At 39.5% G+C, this 19,773-nt stretch overlaps 1 protein-coding gene across 6 annotated transcripts in view; it reads right to left on the bottom strand.

Moving 5' to 3' along the window:
- Nucleotides 1-5,156: 5,156 nt before the first annotated feature.
- Nucleotides 5,157-19,773, bottom strand: part of LOC136880952 (formin-2) — a 351,200-nt gene continuing 336,583 nt past the window's right edge. For all 6 annotated transcript variants that reach the window (XM_067153494.2, XM_068229198.1, XM_068229197.1 and 3 more), the window contains 3 exons: nt 14,225-14,377; nt 11,354-11,426; nt 5,157-5,398 (listed from right to left, as the gene is read on the bottom strand). In XM_067153494.2, coding sequence (XP_067009595.2) covers nt 5,354-5,398; nt 11,354-11,426; nt 14,225-14,377 — 271 coding nt within the window. In that variant the 3' untranslated portion in view covers nt 5,157-5,353. The remainder of the gene's footprint in view (nt 5,399-11,353; nt 11,427-14,224; nt 14,378-19,773) is intronic.

Below are 19,773 nucleotides of genomic sequence, written 5' to 3'. Positions count from 1 at the left end.
ATAAACGCCTAGCGTTACCATATGGTAAACCTGAAATTCGGAAGCCGTAACTTCCACATGTTTTGAGTAAAATCATTTGTAATGGTCATACACTATACAAATAAGTATAACACCAAAAACTAATCCATGTAGTAATTATAAGCTTATAAAAATGCACTTACTCGAAGCGGATGTCCATTTTTGCTGGACATTCAGCGATAGCAATTTTTGAACTATCTATATGTTATTATTGTAACAAACACGTCAATGAGCACTACATTGTCGTAAGCGTGGTTCCCTTACAGAGCGATAAGCAGTGGTACCAATCCTCCAGCACAACTGTTGAAAGTACAGTAACAGCTTTAATAATGTGTTACATGTGGTAGGCGTTAATGGGTTAACATAAAATGCCTAGCTAAAATTTACATTTTAAATTTTTTTTTCTCTGTCCAAAGATTGGTGGGCAGTGATTCATTCTTCTTCTCCTTTCCTCCTTTTCTTATGTTAGCCATTTCATTCCAACATGGGATTTTACATTCACATCATCAATGATTTGGTAAATGAACTACAATCTTTGCCTGCCTCTTTCTCCTTCCAAAACATTGACCATAAAAGCGATGTCCCTATTCAAGTGCCCAATGAACTGATCTCTCTGTTTTAATAATGGTGCTTGTTTAAAGGGGCCTTACATCTAGGTCATCATCCCTGCTTTGCTTTAATAGTTTCTTCCAAAGAAGTCTCTTTCCTCCAGTTCTACTAAGCATATCCTTAGTCATTTTTGCCATCCAGGGTATTCTTTCCATTCATCTCAATCAGCACAATCTTCTATTTTCATACTTGCCAACAGTCCATGTTTCTGAACCATAAAACGTAACACTCCAGATAAAACTACTTTTAAATTTTATTTGAATTTCTTTGAAGAGGTTTTTAGTGCTAGAATGGTCTCTCTCTTATTGAATACCACCTTGACTTGGGCACTTCTGCTCTTTATATCAGTTGTACTTAATCCATCTGCAGTAATTTTACATCATATGTAAAATTTTCTATTGTTTGATTGAAAGGCTTCTAATTTTGTTATGTCCAGTAGCTGGCTCTTATCTTTATAAGTCAATATTCACACTGAATTTAGTGTTCAAAATTAAGTCAATATATTCCAAGGATTTCTGTAGAAATTCTTCACTTTCTGTAATACATGTAAGAGGGCCAAAATAATAAGGAATTCCTTAAAAATTATGGTCAGTATATAAAAAACAGCAACACTGACAAATAGTCAAACTGTTAACACTTCAAATACCAAACATCCATAATGCAGATCCATTCCTGTGTCTTGTTAAACGATATCTATTCTTTTTGATAATTAAAAATGTAAAGTTTATGAACATGATTGTGCATTTATACTGCATATTAAGGCTGAAAAGGTTTTTATGCATTTTATTTTTATAGAATACCTTACCATTGTCTAACTGGTGCTCGTGATGTAACTGATACCGATGAATAGATTCTTTAAAAATGTAATATTTAAATCATTCCTTGAATTTACCTGTAAAGTAATACCACTGTATCAACTGTTAGATCTTTCTTCAGCACCAATATACAACAGTTTGTAATAAATACAGAAATTTTACTGTTTTGAAACATGTAGTACGGTACCAATTCAATGAGATGGAGATTTATTAATGGGTTAGAAATGTCGAGGATTATCAGCTCTTTATACTTTGGACTGTACAGGAAAGAAAATATTTTCTCTCTCAGATATTGACTCCAAAAAAGGAAAGAAGTGGAACTTCAAAAAACAAATCAGAATGTCAGGATTCCCAAAATTAATAATAATAATAATAATAATAATAATAATAATAATAATAATAATAATAATAATAATAATAATAATGTTATTGTCTTTACGTCCCACTAACTACTTTTCAAGGTCGTCGGAGACGCCGAGGTGCCAGAATTTAGTCCCGCAGGAGTTCTTTTACGTGCCAGTAAATGTACCCACACGGGGCTGTCGTATTTGAGCACCTTCAAATACCATCGGACTGAGCCAGGATCGAACCTGCCAAGTTGGGGTTAGAAGGCAAGTGCCTTAACCGTCTGAGCCACTCAGCCCAGCTCAAAATTAATTATGATTATGTAATATATTTAACATCTGTTCTAAAACTGTTTTAAGAATTTCGCCCTGAAGGAATTTCTTTGAAATACCAATGAATGTACTGACTTGGATTTGTTGCACTTTTCTCTTTGAAGTGTAGAGTCTTCTTTTTATTACTGTGCACCTCCACCACGTGGCCATGGCAACAATGACACTCGCCCACTGGCTGGTAAAACGCTCACCAATCTGCACACTACTCGGCATTAAATAACAGTCATAGAAAGCTATTTCTGGTGAAACTAAAAACTTTTTTTAAAACTTATGCAGCATAAAAGGGGATGCTCAAAGTGATGTGTCTCTGCATTTGTACACATTTGTCATCTCCTAAACAAGTTTCCAGACACTCGTCAAATCTCACCCTGCGAGATGTTTCAGTATAACTTGCCAATATTCTCCTGTAGTTCTTCTGCTGATGTGCACTTTTCCTTTCAACATCCTCCACAGGGATTAAAACCAAGGGATCTAGCAGGCCAGTAAAGCACACAATTCCTACCATAGATTGATTGGCAGTGTGTGCCATACCATTTTCTTGCATGAAATGGCCATTATTCTGCTCTTGCAAGAACGGTCTCAGAAAGAGGTCTATGTATTGGTCAGAATTTAAAGTTTCATGAAGAAATATAGGCTGTATAATCCTGCAAGAACTTAACGCAAACCAAACCCCAACATTGATATCATGAAGCAATCAGGCAAATAACCAGTGGAGATTTTCTACACTCCAGTAGTGACTGTTCTGATTATTCACATAGCAACCCAGATGAATCCTTGTCTTATAACTGAAGAATAACAATTTCAGTTTATAAAAACTAAAATCCAGTTTCAAAACCCACTCCTTGTGCCACTGTCAGGCTCCCTTAAATTTTGGAAAGCTATGAATGTGTATGGTTTCGGTTTTAATTGGCTTTTTGGCAAATGAAAGTGATATATTAGTCTGTATGGTGAGATGTAACAGAGATCCTTCCAGGAGAGCTCCTATTTCATCTGTTAACACAATTCATCTCCTTTTTTTCCCTATTTGTTGAGAGTCCTGTAGTGCAGAACTTCATTATTTTACACTGTATTCCTATTTAGAAGACAGATCCCAGGAAATCTACAAATGAACTGAAACTTGCTCTCCTTTGACAGACAAATACTTTGCAGAACACTCTACTAAAAACCATTCCTATAGAAACTCACTTCCAAAATAAATGTATTAATACTAGAGTGATGGCAACAATAAGTTCCTGCTGAAGTCAATTAGGTGACTCCATTTATCAGTCTCACATTGTATTAAAATTACATCACCGTCCTCAGCTACCAGTCTGGCTTTTATTTGTCAACTTGTATGGCTATGTTGTATCGATCTTAAATTTGACAAGTGGATTGATTATACTTGCTTTCTGTCATACAGGATAGCCACAAACCCATTCGTGTACTATAAAAATATCCCACTGTTATTCATTCTGCTGCTAAAGTCTGGTGAAGCACCACTTTTCACTAAGTACAGTTTTTACAGACAAAGTATGAGTTTTTTAAATGCCTGTAAATCTCCTGGAGTGGATCTTTCACTTTGCAAATCACAATCTAGGATTTCATTTTGCAACATTAGGCATAAGAGATCAGAACCTAATAAGCTGCTCCAAATAGCTGGTGCACATAATAATTTTAAATGATACAGTGCTATTTACAGGATACAGTCAAGGAGAATAATTGTTTGTGTAATGTAATTCTAGACTTATGTTATTAGTGTAAAAAGTAAGAAAATTACACAGTTATATGTTATGTATACCACAAATTAGTCTAATATTTGTTGCTTTTGTTAAAAATGGAAATTCCTTTTAGTTCTTAACCCTCAAAGCACTTTTTTTTGTATCCATTAAAATATCCAAAAATCAATCTTTAATAAAGAACAATTCATGGAAAAACAATCTTATTTTTAAAATTCTCCTCCTCCTAGTTTTCCTCCCTCTATAACTATGAACACTAAGACGTGCAGAAATATGCCATTTCACTAACAAGTTGTATGGACTATCAAGATCATAATACACACTCTCTCCTCCACCAATGGTGATACTACTGAATTAGAAGCAGTTTTATCAGTTTGTTACTTTCACTTATCTGTCTCATCCTTGTCATTGACAATGTGAAAGTGACTGAGGTATGAGCAGGCCGCGAGATGATTGGTGTGAAAGTGTTGCTCATAGTGTCAGTTGGGTGGGCTTGGTAGACTGACTTGCTCATTCTAGCTCAAGTAGAAAGCAACAGGAAACTGTATCATTCCTCATTTCTCCAGTTTGCCTTTTCAGTGATGCCTAAGCTATCTATGACAGCTGGTGGTGGAGCTGTTAGAGATCCAACCAGCTTTCAGCACAAGAACTGAACTCAACTTGCCTAATTTAACAGTTTTCTTTTCCAAAAGTTGCTACCTTGATAAAGCTGGGAGGCAGAAACAAACTCATCAGGGGCTGAGAAGAAATCTATGAAGAAGAAATGGCTTTAACGAGGAGAGAACCTACCTATTTGAAGATGGCAGTGTACGAAGATGTAGATATTGTTCTTATCCTTTGGTGTTTTCATGTTGCTGTTGCCCCTTCTTCTGATGTTAACCTGTCATTTTCTTTATCCTATTATATGTTTCAACTCATGTTCCTTTCTTTCGTTATATGATTTGGTTGATCCATTATTGATCCATGCATCCCCTTGCTTTCCAGTACCGATCACATACCTTCTTGCTTGTTAGAACAATACAGGTTTTCAGATGATTTCTGACCACTGTCTTCTGGTGGTTGCAAAGTTTGCACAGTGGCTCAGAAAGAATGCTGAATTGATGGAGATGTTTCCCTGACTCTCAGAAAAATCTCAGCAACTGCCATCTTTGTGGCTGGTCTGGAATTCTGGAGACTACTCCTTTCCAGGGCTTTCTAGATAATCTCTCTTCCAGTACACGATGGTGATATTTAAATAATTTCTTGACCTTCTTGAAGCACCTAATTTCAGGCCAGAATGCAAATGCCCTTGCAAAGTGTTAATTCGAATGAATGCACATAAGCAGAGTAAATATAAACTTTTATTTAACATATCATACATAAAAATTAATCTTTGTAATAAATAAAATGGAAGATTATAAATTAATTGTGCCATTAGAAACAAATGTACAACAGAATGAAAGTGAATGTTGGCACATGTTGGATGAAATCGATAGTATGATTGTGCTCGGCAAGCAATGTATTAACGCGTTAAAATATTTTAGTCGGCCTTGGACATCTGTGCTCGCATCTGCAGTCTGGATTTCTGAAACAAGAAAATGTTAAAAATTAGATTATAGTGAAAACTGGGATAAAATTGTTATTAACTCTGACTGTTATATAGTGAAAACTAAATATAACTTGAATATTACATTATAACATACCTGTAAAATAACATATTATTAAATGAGGAATAAAAATACACACTATTAAACAAAGAATATAATAGTGTGTATTTTTATTCCTCGTTTAATAATGCATTTTTTTACAGGTATGTTATAGGGTAATATTTAACTTACGTGTTCGACAGACTGAAAAACTTTTAAGTTACATTTAACTGAGATGACACTGAAAAGTATGGCTTACTTCATAACAAAAAAATAACAAAAAACGTGAAAAATGTTTAAGGTGGAAACCTGTTTAAGTCAGAAAACTTCCATGGTCCTTTCAGATTTCTCATAGTTAATAAATTAAAACAAGTCAAGTAAAACAGACACACAGTTTCAAATTCATTCCTTGATTACCTGCATGTTTGCCACTTACGTACATACATCATGCTATAAATGGGTTATAAGTAAGATATAACAGGAAAGCGGAAGCTAATAATAGTAATAATGGTGTGTGTGGCCTCCGGAGAAGCCTGGTGTGGGTCTTTTTCTCGTAGATTGCCTATTAAGGAACCGGCATGTCTGTGAAGATGAGGTCCCTAACTACGATGATTTCTAATGCTGAATACACCATACATACCCAGCCCCCGAGTCAATGGACCAGGAATCGAACCCGGGCCCCTCTAGACCAAAGGCCAGCACGCTAACAATTTAACCATGGAGCCGGGCGGAAACTAAGAGAAAATCATAAGCAAGGACATAAATGTGATAATGTATGACCAATTTTTAGAAATTTGCCCATTCCAGGGCCTATTCTACAAGCTTAATCAAAACTGCTGGTGGAGAGACTAAACAAAGATTTTTAATTGTCAAATGGATGGCTGGGAGGATTCATGTGAGACATGAAATAACATTTGGACCAATAAGTGGAGAACCAAATGATGTTGATGCAGTCAATGGTTGGAAAGTTAATATCGGAAGTTTAATTGTACACTACTACCTGGAAAACATTGCAAACTGTGATGAAACAGGTTTGCTTCTTGATGCTTTGCCAAATAAGACACAAAAACTGGAGGCTGAAAGATGCACTGACAGAAAACAGTCAAAGGAGAGACTGATCATTTTATGAACGGATTTGCAGACGGAAAACTTTAAAAAACCGTTAGTGATTGGAAAAGCTTTGAAGCCATGATGCTTCAAAAACGTTCAGATGTCCAACCTACCAGTTGTGTGGCATTCTAACAGAAGAGCATGGATGAATTCAGAAATAATGGAGGAATGATTAAAGATACAGAATCAGAAGATGGAAATGTAAAAACGGCACATCTTGTTTTTAGACAATGCAATGTGTCATTCCGCTCTAAAGTTGTCAAACATAAAACTCTGTTTCCTACTGATGAATACAACTAGCATTACTTAATCACTGGATCAAGGTGTGATGAAAAATTTTAAAGTGCACTACCAAAATATGTTCTGCAGTCGGTTGTCAAGAACATGCAGCAGTGTCAGTCTGTGGATGAATTAGAAAAAAATATCCATTTTCAATGCCACAAGATATATTTCCAGTGCCTTTAATGACATTAGCCTCATATGTGTAAAAGAATGTTTCTTAAAAAGTGGCATTAAAAGCAACACAGAAGAAGAAAACTCCATCTCTAACTTCGGTTGCCTTGAATACCAGTTGATTCCAACCACAGGTTTTTTTTTTTTTTTTTTTTTTTTTTTTTTTTTTTTTTTTTTTTTTTTTTTTTTTTACAATTTGCTTTACGTCGCACCAACACAGATAGGTCTTATGGTGACAATGGGATAGGAAAGGCCTAGGAGCAGTAAGGAAGCGGCTGTGGCATTAATTAAGGTACAGCCCCAGCATTTGCTTGGTGTGAAAATGGGAAACCACAGAAAACCATCTTCAGGGCTATTGACAGTGGGGTTCGAACCCACTATCTCCTGGATACAAGCTCACAGCTGTGCGGCCCTAACCGCGCGGCCAACTCGCCCGGTCACAGGATTACATACACCTTCATTACTGTACTAATAGAACCCAACCATACGATTACACTGACTGAAGCTGGATTTCAGACATTGGATGAAATTACTAAAGCAAGAGTATAAATGAGGCCAAAAGGGGCGGTGGCGATGAAGAAGATTAAAGGGTACGAATTGGCAAGTTTGAAACAGTTGTAGTTATGCAGTAATATGTTAACAGAGTACAGCATAATCAACATGACACAATTTTATACTTGTTTGCCACTTAAAAATTCAAGACTGCAGAGATGCATTACAAAACTGGTGGCATTTGAAGAATTTCAGGTACCGGTAAAAGTAAAGTAGAATAATCTATCAGTGACATATAGCTATGTAATACAGTAATTGATTTTAAAATGTTAGTTTTGTATCCTCTATTTATCTTTACACAGAACATTAAAAAATATTTAAAAGGTAGTACTGCAGCTGAATTTGTATTTGTGTTTATCTGAACCTGTCCAACCCAGAAACCTTTACAAATTGGAAAAATTTTACAGTCCTGTAAAATTCTGGCTTACACACTTTTCACTGTATAAAAAAAACAAGGGTCATTTCACAAGTCATAGCAATGTTGTTATATCATCCTTTAACACTGTAGCACAGGAAATCCCGGACATGCATTTTTAGGCCACAGCGATGTGTACCTCAATACCTGTATCGAATGCAGTTAGGGTACATGAGCCAATGGCAAGACAATATGGATATAGAATAAAGAGTTTTAGTATTTTATTATGTACAAATATCTAATATCCTTCAAAATAATCCCAACAGTGTGAATATACCATTGCCAACAATAAGTCTTGGCAGTTATTATGTCACCCAAATGCAAAAAATCCACAAGCAAACACACGAGTTTACGAGCTGAAATTGTTTGCTTGCACCTCACTTTCTTGGGTGATATTGAATGTTTCCATTCCAGGAATTGCAGTTTTGATTCCAGCATAATATAAACCATCCATGTTTCGTCACCAGTGACAATTTGGCTTGGGAACGCATTACCTTCATTACTGTACCACTCAAGGAAAGTCAAAGCACTGCCTACACACTTGGTTTTTTGCACCTCCGTCATCATTCTCGGTACCCAGCATGAGCACTACTTCTGATAATCTAAGCATCCCCCCACAATTTCATAAAGAACACGCCTTGAAATTTCAGACAACTCATAACGTAATGACAAAATCATAAAGAGTGTGTTTTCTTGAACCTTTGCATCAATTTTCTGCACCAAGTCTTCAGTAACAACAGATGGTCGCGCACAATGCTTCTCGTCATGGATATTAGTACGGCTCTTTAAAGGTTCTAACCCATTTTCTTATAATTCCTTCCCTCATAGTGTGTTCTCCATACACTTCACTAACCTGCCGATGAATTTCAACGGCTCTCACGTCTTTTGCATTTAGAAAGCGAATCACAACATGTACTTCACACTCGTTAATTGTCAGAGGCATTTTCAATATGCATAAACAAATGTAAATACAGACAAATGCTTCCGTAATGGCATTTATGATGATGATGATGATGATGATGATGATTGTTGTTTAAAGGGGCCTAACATCGAGGTCATCGGCCCCTAATGGTATGAAATGAAATAACAAAAAGTTCAAATTCATCCACTGACCAAAATAAAATAAAAATTGTTATGAAGAATGAATGGATGGACATGAACCCAACAAAAAACAAAAAACAAACAAACAAAAAAAACAGCGGATCAGACAAAAAAAAAAAGATTGTAAATAATAGTATTACTGACCAATGGACCACTTATAAATCACAATGATGCTTGATGTCTAAAGGGGAGCAAAATCCATGTCTAAGGCCCCACAGAATGGCACATGTCACGAGTAAAGTAGAACCACAGCATTTGTCATGCTGGGGCACCATCGAAAGTAGCGAAGACTCACGGTGCTCCACACAAGATGGCACCACTCACAAGCACTGTACTTCATACAGGGAACGCAGACCCATGGTGCTTCTCACACAATGGCTCCACCCATAGCCAACGCAAACCGATGAGCCCCTCACCCAGGTGTACCAATCACTGATGCCGGCACTCCCGTGGTGTTCCCCACATAGCGTGCACCAATCACAGGCAACGCCGACCGACGGTGTCACTCATACAGCGGCACAACACACAGGCAACGCCCACACCCGTGGTGTTGCTCACATGGGTACGACACACGGGTACTGGAAACCCCCACAGGCCAGCCTCTTTACTGACACGAATCACAAACCCATCTTGTACCCAATTCAGTGGTACCACTCGCAAGCACAGGCAACCCATGGTGCTCCCCGCACGATGGCACGAATCAAAAGTAGTTTCATGGTTCCAATTCAATCATCCCTCGGTAGCCCCTCCCAGTCGCCTCCCACGACAGGCAGGGTACACCGCGGGTGCGTTCTACATGTGCGTAGTGTGTTTGGTCCGCGAAAGGTATTTTATTTCCCTCAAGTCCACCAGCAAGCCGGTTAGGACCCCCTATCCGCCACCTGAGCTGCGCCACGTGGGAGTATCACCTCTCCCCCTCCTACGCCAGCATAGTAGGTTCCTGGAATGGCATTTGTGGCTAGCCTACAATGTACGTACTGAGCGCACATGCACCGAACAACAACTGGCAGCGTATATATTTTAAAATGGTACTTAAAAGCATGCTTCATAGGACAGGCACAGTGACAGGAAGAGGGAGAAATAGGAAAGAAAAAAACATGAACTGACAAGGACAAGCTCAACATCTTCATACACTGCTGTCTTCAAATAGATTAGGTCTCTCGTCATCAATCCCAATTCTTTTACATCTGTTCCTTCTCAGCTCCTGACAAGTTCATTTCTGCTTCTCAACTTCATCAGCAGGATGGGCTTTCATGCTCATTAAGGGGCCATCTTGATGGATCTTCAGTCTTAATACTGGAAATTTAGGATAAGCAGAGAGCTGGATAAACACAGGAAAAGAAAGAGAAAAAAAAGATAAAGATGAATACAGGTGGCAGAAGGCTAGGAATGCAGGACAAACACAAATGCAGAAAAGGAATCCAACAGGTCAGTACGAGTAGTCAAATGGAACTTACACTTGTTTGTTCCTATTAAATACCTAGATAGATAGATAGATAGATAGATAGATAGATAGATAGACAGATGAATAGATATGTAAAAAGTGGTAGTAGTAGTAGTAGTAGTAGTAGTAGTAGTAGTAGTAGTAGTAGTTCCTTAATTAATGTGTTCTTCTTCTTCTTCTTCTTTGTCTTTTTACCATCCGGGGTAGGTTTTTCCCTTGGACTCTGTGAGGGATCCACCTCTAGCGCCTCAAGGGCAGTGTCCTGGAGCTTCAGACTGGGTCGGGGGATACAACTGGGGAGGATGACCAGTACCTCGTCCAAGTGGCCTCACCTGCTATGCTGACCAGAGGCCTTTCGGGGGGGGGGGGGGATGGGAAGATTGGAAGGGATAGACAAGGAAGAGAGAAGGAAGCAGCCATGGCCTTCAGTTAGGTACCATCCCGGCATTAGCCTGGAGGAGAAGTGGGAAACCACGGAAAACCACTTCCAGGATGGCTGAGGTGGGAATCGACCCCACCTCTACTCAGCTGACCTCCTGAGGCTGAGTGGACCCCGTTCCAGCCCTCGTACCACTTTTCAAATGTCGTGGCAGAGCCGGAAATCGAACCCGGGTCTCCGGGGGTGGCAGCTAATCACACTAACCACTACACCACAGAGGCAGACTTAATATGTTAATTGTACTTATTTTTAGGAATGCTTTTATTTCCTGATGAGTTTGCTTGGTTAACTCCAGCCATTTTACATACCATTAATGTCTCTATACATTTTCTTTCCTAGCACTCGTATTAAAAAAATCTTCATATTTCCACTTTACTTACCAGGCCTCCTTCTGTCTTCTTGAACTTCTTTACGTCCTTTTTCTTCTCAAGTTTTCGTTTTGCTTCTTGAGCTCTGAAAGAAGCAGAAACCAATAATTGCATAAGAAAAAATTAATTAAAATCATCAACATCATCACTACCACCACCATCTTCACTGTCATATGGGACTAGGGACACCCTTCAATAATAGTCTTGTATTATCTTATTAATGATATGTCTGGTAGTGATCCTGATACTGTATATAATAGAGTATGTAACTGTATTTATATGGACCTAAAATTTGGACAACCGGGCGAGTTGGCCATGCGGTCAAGGGCACGCGGCTGTGAGCTTGCATCCGGGAGATAGTGGGTTCGAACCCCCCACTGTTGGCAGTCCTGAAGATGGTTTTCTGTGGTTTCCCATTTTCACACCAGGCAAATGCTGGGGCTGTACCTTAATGAAAGCCATGGCCGCTTCCTTCCAACTCCTAGGCCTTTCCCATCCCATTGTCGCCATAAGACCTATCTGTGTTGGTGCGACGTAAAGCAACTATCAAAAAAAAAAAAAAAAAAAAGAATTGGACAGTTGCCTTGAGATTTGAAATAAAGCACTAACTCAGTATTTTTCTGTAGTGAATGTGGGAAAAGCACATTTGAGATAGCCACCAAAGTTTCTGTGGCCTGAATTCATGACTCTTTATTTTGGCTTGGTACATTCGGTTATGAAAAATGTATGGAGCCTATAAGCAACATGCACCGCCCTTAAAACAACAACTGTCATCATTGGCTATAAAATGGGAAACATTCCACATAGATAGGGAGTAAATTAGATTTTGCAAACAACAAACATGCTGACAAATGACAACATTAAATGTTATTGAATAGTGGTTTAGAGAATAGTACCACCTTCCTGAAATTGTTTCATAAAATTTATTAGATTTGGGGAAAAATTCATTGCAACTATTTCTTTTCTTCTTTTCTTGCAGATATCTCATCAGATTACAAACCACTATTTGTCACAAGGAAGCTATGCAGACATAGTGTGTATTCACAACAACAGATGGTTCTGTGCTTGCTGGTTACAGCACAGAGAGTGCTGTGACATTAGTTGTGTGGTGAGCGTCGTGCGAGATGGAAGTAACCCGTGTTAAGCAGCACGCATATATCAAAATAGCCATTCTCTGGAGGAGAAATGCGAGAAAATATCACAGTGAATTAGTGAAAGCCCTTTGGAATAATGCCCTCCCATACCCTACAGTAGCATGGTGGGTAGGAAAGTTTCAACAAGGACATGTGGCAACTGGTGAATGTGTTTATTGATGCCACTTGCCCGCTCTAAATTCAGTAGCGTCCATCGTCTGACTTCCTCCAAGAGATGCTCGATGACGTCAGTCCACACACTGACAGATCGTCCTGAGCATTGCTGATCAGCAGTATTAGAGTACTTAAGGCCTACGGAGTCTTTCAATTTCACACCCTTCATGGCCCTTTCTTTGGCCGATAACATTTTTTGAAGTGTCAGATCCATTCCACTTTTTTCCTCTGATTATGGTAGCCTAGATGTACTTCCTCTTAAAACCTTTTCTCCTCTTTCTCTTGCTTCCTCCTCCTACACTGACTTGCTACTGTGTTCATTGTATTACACGTTCATTTTTATCTTCCTACTATTATACAACTCTAAATTACATATTCATCATCATCTTCATTTCCAGTTTCCAGCTTCCGGGGGTCGGGTTGTGAATCAAGGACCTCCATCGCTGCCTGTCTCTCTTCTACTCTTCTCCTTTTATAAGTACATCTTCTGGTTTTCCTCCCTTCTTCTCTATGCACTTCCACACTGAATCTGTCCACCTCTTTCGGGGTCTTCCTCGCGGTCTCTTTCCTGTTAACTTCTCTGAAACAGCTCTTTTTGGCACACTCTCTTTTCCCATTCTCATCATATGCCCATACCACTTTAGCTTTCTTGTTTCTACCTGTCTTGAAGTTTCAAGATTCCTGTCCTTCTCCGTATCTCTTCATTTCTAATTCTATCCTTTCTGGTGTTGCCCTCGATACCTCTTAGGAAGTTCATCTCGGTTGCCTGTATTCTACTCTCCTCTCGTTTTGTTGTAGTCTACAATCCAGCTGCATAGGTTAGTATGGGTTCATAATAGGTTGAATATAATACTTTCTTACATTTCTTCGGGATATCTTAGTTCCACAAAATACCCCTTACACTCTGGTAGAAGCTGTTTGCTTGTTGTATTCTTTTTCCAATTTCCTCGGTAATCTTTCCATCTTCTGTGATCACACTTCCCAAGTACTTGAAACTTTTAACCACTTCTAAATTACATATAATGTACCTAATGTTTTTATCTCTCAATAAGTGTTGATTTATAATTGAAATGTATATGCACATATGAGTAGCAGGAAGGCGAGATAGCAGGTATTAACCTGCTTTGGAGGATGCCTTATCTCTGGGAGTGGCGACCCTGACTATGCAACTCCCATAGCACACTGATCGAGTGTGTACAAACTGGTATGGATCCAAGTTCAGGGTAATGATTGAAGACCTCAATGGCATCAAAGGCAGAGAACATGGGCTTCAGTTGTAGCGTCTGTACTCCAATTGAGCGGCTGTTCTCCGTGTTATGAGTGGCTTAAGGAATTGTTGGCAGTAGCTCTAAAATGCCTTTGGGAGTGGCAACCTCCATCTTAATAATAGCCTACACTTATGATGGTACAAGGAAACCAGCTTTGCCTGGTGTGAAAATGGGGAACCACAGAAAACCATCTTCAGGGTTGCTGACGGTGAGATTCGAACCCACTATCTCCTGAATACCTGCTCACAGCTACGTGACTAACTGCACAGCCAACTCATTCTGTGAAATAAATGTTTATGGATACCTACTTTTCTTTAATAATCCTTTGTTGTTCCTTCTTCCATATGTCCTTGAAGTCACAGCAGAATGGTAACCATAATGCAAAGAAGTCCTTTGGTGCGACTTCATCTTCTTTCATTCCTTTCGGCTGGAATTGGTAGAACTCCATTGTTGATTTGAACCTGCAGTTATACACATAAAATATTCAGTGAAATCTACCAGATTAAAATATACAATATGCAATGGAAAGAGGACAAATTAGTGTACAAATATAAAATTAAAAGCAGTAAGTTGAAAATCCACAGCGTTTTTCCAGTCATTTGACTGGGTCAGGGATGGAATGAATGAAGCCCCATCTAATGGTGAGAATGGGAATTGTGCCAGCTGCTGAAATTTGTCTCACTCCTCTGGGACGAAGGTTAATGACTAACAGATGAAATGCTATTGGAGAGTATTGCTGGAATGAATGATGGCAGGAAAAACCAGAGTACCAGGAGGAAAACCTATCCTGCCTCTACTTTGTCCAGCACAAATCTCACATGGAGTAACCGGAATTTGAAACACAGAACCCAGTGGTGAGAGGCTGGTATGCTGCCACCTGAACCACGGAGGCTTAAAGTTAAAAGCAATAGTACAGGTAATATTATTCTTGTTCATTTTTATAATCACTAAGTAATGGTCATCACTACAGGCAGAAGAACTGAAATTGAGGTTGAGATAAACAGCAAGTTAATTTTATGTGAAGGTCAAATTGTGATTATATCATGGAACCTCTAATTTTACATGATACTCAAACAATAAAGACATAAATTTTCATTTTAAAAATTATTCTTTGGGCAAGATTCAAAACACAGCCATTTTGGTGAGAAATCGGTGATAATTTCATTATTGTTTACTTGTGTCCTCTTTCTGTTACTCCACACTGACCAGTCATTGTGTTGATTTTTTAAGTTCCTGTCTTTCTACACGGACCATTTATATTGGTATGACTCACGGTGTTCCACACAAAATGGTACTACTCACAAGTATTGCACTTCGTACAGGGAACGCCGACCTATGGTGTTTCTCACACAATGGCGCCACTCATAGCCAACGCAAACTGGTAAGGTTCCTCACCTAGGTGTACTAGTCACGGGCGCCGGTATTCCCGTGGTGTTCCTCACATAGTGGATACCAATCACAGGCAACGCTGACCCACGGTGCCGCTCATATAGCGGTACAACTCACAGGCTATGCCCAAACCCGTGGTGTTGCTCACATGGGTACGACGCACGGGTACTGGAAACCACCAGGCCGGGCTTTTTACTGCAACTAATCACAAACCTATTTCGTACCAATTTAGTAATACTACTCGCAAGTACATGCAACCCATGGTGTTCCCTGCATGACAGTACGAATCAAGAGTAGTTTCATGGTTCTAATTCAATCATCCCTTGGTCGCCCCTTGTAGTCGCCTCTTACGACAGGCAGGGGATACCGCGGGTGTATTCTACATGTGCGTCCCCCACCCGCAGGGGGTAGTGTGTTTGGCCCGCGAGAGGTATTTTATTTCTCTCAAGTCCACCGGCAAGCCGGTTAGGATCCCCCTATCCGCCACCTGGGACGCGCCACGTGGGAGTATCACCTCTCCCCCTGCAACGCTTGCGTAGCAGGTTTGTGGGATTGATGATAGGAGCAAGAGGCACCGTTACTCACTTTTATACATAGTACCTACATACATTATCATTATAGACCGGTATGCCTTTCAGCATTCAGTCTGCAAGCCCCTGTGAATTTACTAAATGTCGCCACAATCCTCGATTTGCAACTAGTGTTGTGGCCTCATGTAGTTCTATACCTCTTATCTTTAAATCGTTAGAAACTGAGTGTAACCATCGTCGTCTTGTTCTACCTCTACTTCTCTTACCCTCCATAACAGAGTCCATTATCCTCCTAGGTAACCTATCCTCCTCCATTCACCTCAAATGACCCCACAACTGAAGTCGGTTTATGCGTACAGCTTCATCCATCGAGTTCATTCCTAAATTAGCCTTTATACCCTCATTCCGAGTACTCTCCTGCCGTTGTTCCAACCTGTTTGTACCAGGAATCATTCTCGTTACTTTCATGTCTGTTACTTATGAATAAGATATCCTGAGTCCACCCACCTTTCGCTCCCGTAAAGCAAAGTTAGACTGAAAACAGACCGATGTAAAGATAGTTTCATCTGGGAGCCGACTTCCTACTTACAGAATACTGTTGATCGCAACTGCGAGCTCACTGCATTAGCTTTACGACACCTTGATTCAATCTCACTTACTAAATTACCATCCTGGGAGAACACACAACCTAAATACTTGAAATTTTCTATCTGTTCTAGCTTTGTATCACCAATCTGACATTCAATTCTGTTGAATTTCTTACCTACTGACATCAATTTAGTCTTCCAGAGGCTAATTTTCATACCATACTCGTTGCACCTATTTTCAAATTCCAAGATATAGACTGCAGGTTTTCGGCACAATCTGTCATTAAGACCAAGTTGTCAGCATAGGCCAGACTGCTTACTACATTTCCACCTAACTGAATCCCTCCCTGCCATTTTATACCTTTCAGAATTTGATCCATGTAAACTACGAACAGCAAAGGTGAAAGATTACAGCCTTGTCTAACCCCTGTAAGTACCCTGAACCAAGAACTCATTTTACCATCAATTCTCGCTGAAGATCAATTGTCAACATAAATGCCTTTGATTGATTTTAATAATCTACCTTTAATTCCATAGTCCCCCAGTATAGCGAACATCTTTTCCCTCGGTACCCTGTCATATGCTTTCTCTAGATCTATGAAACATAAACACACACTGCCTATTCCTCTCATAACATTTTTCAATTACCTGGCACATACTGAAAATCTGATCCTGACAGCCTCTCTGTGGTCTGAAACCACACTGGTTTTCATCCAACTTCCTCTCAACCACTAGTCGCACCCTCCCTTCCAAGATGCCAGTGAATACTTTGCCTGATATACTAATCAATGATATACCTCGATAGTTCCCTTGCTTATAAATAGGTGCAATTACTGCTTTTGACCAATCTGACGGTACCTTACCAACACCCCATGCTAATCTTACTACTCTGTGAAGCCATTTCATCCCTGCCTTCCCAATGTACTTCACCATTTCTGGTCTAATTTCATCTATTCCTGCTGCCTTATGACAATGGAGTTTATTTACTATCCTTTCCACTTCCTCAAGCATAATTTCACCAACATCATTTTCCTCCTCCTCATGAACTTGGCTGTTTGCAACACCACCAGGATGATTTCCTTTTACAATGAGAAGATGTTCAAAATATTCCCTCCACCTCTCCAGTGATTCCCTGGGATCTATTATGAGTTCACCTGAATTACTCAAAACACTGTTCATTTCCTTTTTCCCCTCCCTTCCTAAGGTTCTTTATTACTGTCCAGAAAGGTTTCCCTGCTGCTTGACCTAGCCTTTCCAGGTTATTACCAAAATCTTCCCAAGACTTCTTTTTGGATTCAACAACTATTTGTTTCGCTCTGTTTCTTTCATCTACGTACAAATCCCTGTCTGCCTCTGCCCTTGTTTGGAGCCATTTCTGATAAGCCTTCTTTTTACGTTTACAAGCTGCTCTCACTTCATCATTCCACCAAGATGTTCGCCTTTTCCCATCTTTACACACAGTTGTTCTTAGGCATTCCCTTGCTGTTTCTACTACAGCATCCCTGTATGCCACCCATTCACTTTCTATATCCTGAACCTGCTTATTGTCTACTGTTTGAAACTTCTCACTAATCATATCCATGTACTTCTGTCTAATTTCCTCATCCTGGAGATTTTCTACCCTTATTCGTTTGCAGACAGATTTCACTTTCTCTACCCTAGGCCTAGAGATACTTAGTTAACTACAGATCAGATAGTGGTCTGTATCATCGAAAAATCCCCGGAAAACTCGTACATTCCTAACAGATTTCCTGATGTAGTCTATTATGCATCTGGTACCCCTAGCATCCCATGTGTGGCGATGAATAGCCTTATGCTTGAAGAATGTATTGGTAACAGCTAAACCCATACTAGCACAGAAGTCCAGCAAACGCTTCCCATTCCCATTAGCTTCCATATCTTCCCCACATTTACCAATCACTCTTTCATATCCTTCAGTTCTATTCCCAACTCTCGCATTGAAATCGCCCATTAGTACTATTCTATCCTTGCTGTTGACCCTGACCACTATATCACTCAATGCTTCATAAAACTTTTCAACTTCATCCTCATCTGCACCCTCACATGATGAATACACGGAGACAATTCTAGTCCTAGTTCCTCCAACTGACAAATCTACCGACATCATTCCCTCATTTACGTGCCTAACAGAAACTATGTTGCATGCAATGGTATTCCTCATAAAGAGCCCTACCCCAGAGACTCTGCCCTTCCCTTTCTAACACCCGTCAAGTACACTTTATAATCTCATATCTCTTCCTCATTATCTCCCCTTACCCGAATATCACTTACTCCTAGCACATCCAGATGCATCCTCTTAGCTGACTCAGCCAGTTCTACTTTCTTTCTTCCATAAGCCCCATTAATATTGATAGCTCCCCATCGAATTCCATTTTGCCAACTTTTATAAGAAATTTAATTTTGATAACCAATTTATTAAGGATACTGGGTTAGTAGCCCTGAAAGGCTCATTAACAATAGTAAGAAATAATTTATACTCTTAGCTATATCTTTGTCCTATAAGGAGTTCCTTGCCGGCCCCGTGGTGTAGGGGTAGCGTGCCTGCCTCTTACTCGGAGGCCCTGGGTTCGATTCCCAGGCAGGTCAGGGTTTTTTACCGGGACCTGAGGGCTGGTTCGAGGTCCACTCAGCCTACGTGATTAGAATTGAGGAGCTATCTGATGGCGAGATGGCGGCCCCGGTCTAGAAAGCCAAGAGTAAAGGCCGAGAAGATTAGTTGTGCTCACCACATGACACCTCGTAATTTGCAGGCCTTCGGACTGAGCAGCGGTCACTTGGTAGACCAAGGCCCTTGAAGGGCTGTAGTGCCATGGGGTTTGGTTTGGTTTGGTTTGGTTTGGTTTGGTTTGGATAAGGAGTTCCTCGTGCATTTCAAAATTATTGACTGAGACGATATTTATTAAGTAATAAGTGGCTATAATATGGTATACCAATCATTTATAGATATATTTTATACGATCCTTGTAGTTGTCAATAAATTTTCATGTAAGCTTTGTCTCTTTAGCAGCCTCCAAATGGGGGAAGCAGAAGTGAATGCATTTCTCTCTCTAAAGCACAAATTCAAAAACTCAATAAAATAAGCCCGTAGGATAAAATATCACAACTGTAGCAAAATTTCTATAAAGGAATTTTGTTTTATAGGGAATGCTGGTAATGCACAATAATAACAGATGACTGTGAAGAGATAGCAATGGAGAACAAGAGACAATTACATCTATAAGACAATAGGCTAACTTTAAATAAACAATATTATGGTATTTTTGATTTGCTAACTCTAACTCCTACCTTCTGAAATAATAATTGGATCTTCTTGAGGAAATATGTGAAGCA

The sequence above is a fragment of the Anabrus simplex genome, chromosome 9 (assembly GCF_040414725.1).
Source record: "Anabrus simplex isolate iqAnaSimp1 chromosome 9, ASM4041472v1, whole genome shotgun sequence".
In the NCBI taxonomy this organism is placed as follows: domain Eukaryota; kingdom Metazoa; phylum Arthropoda; class Insecta; order Orthoptera; family Tettigoniidae; genus Anabrus; species Anabrus simplex.
Note: the sequence above shows the minus strand (reverse complement) of the source record. Positions and strands in the feature narration are given on the sequence as shown.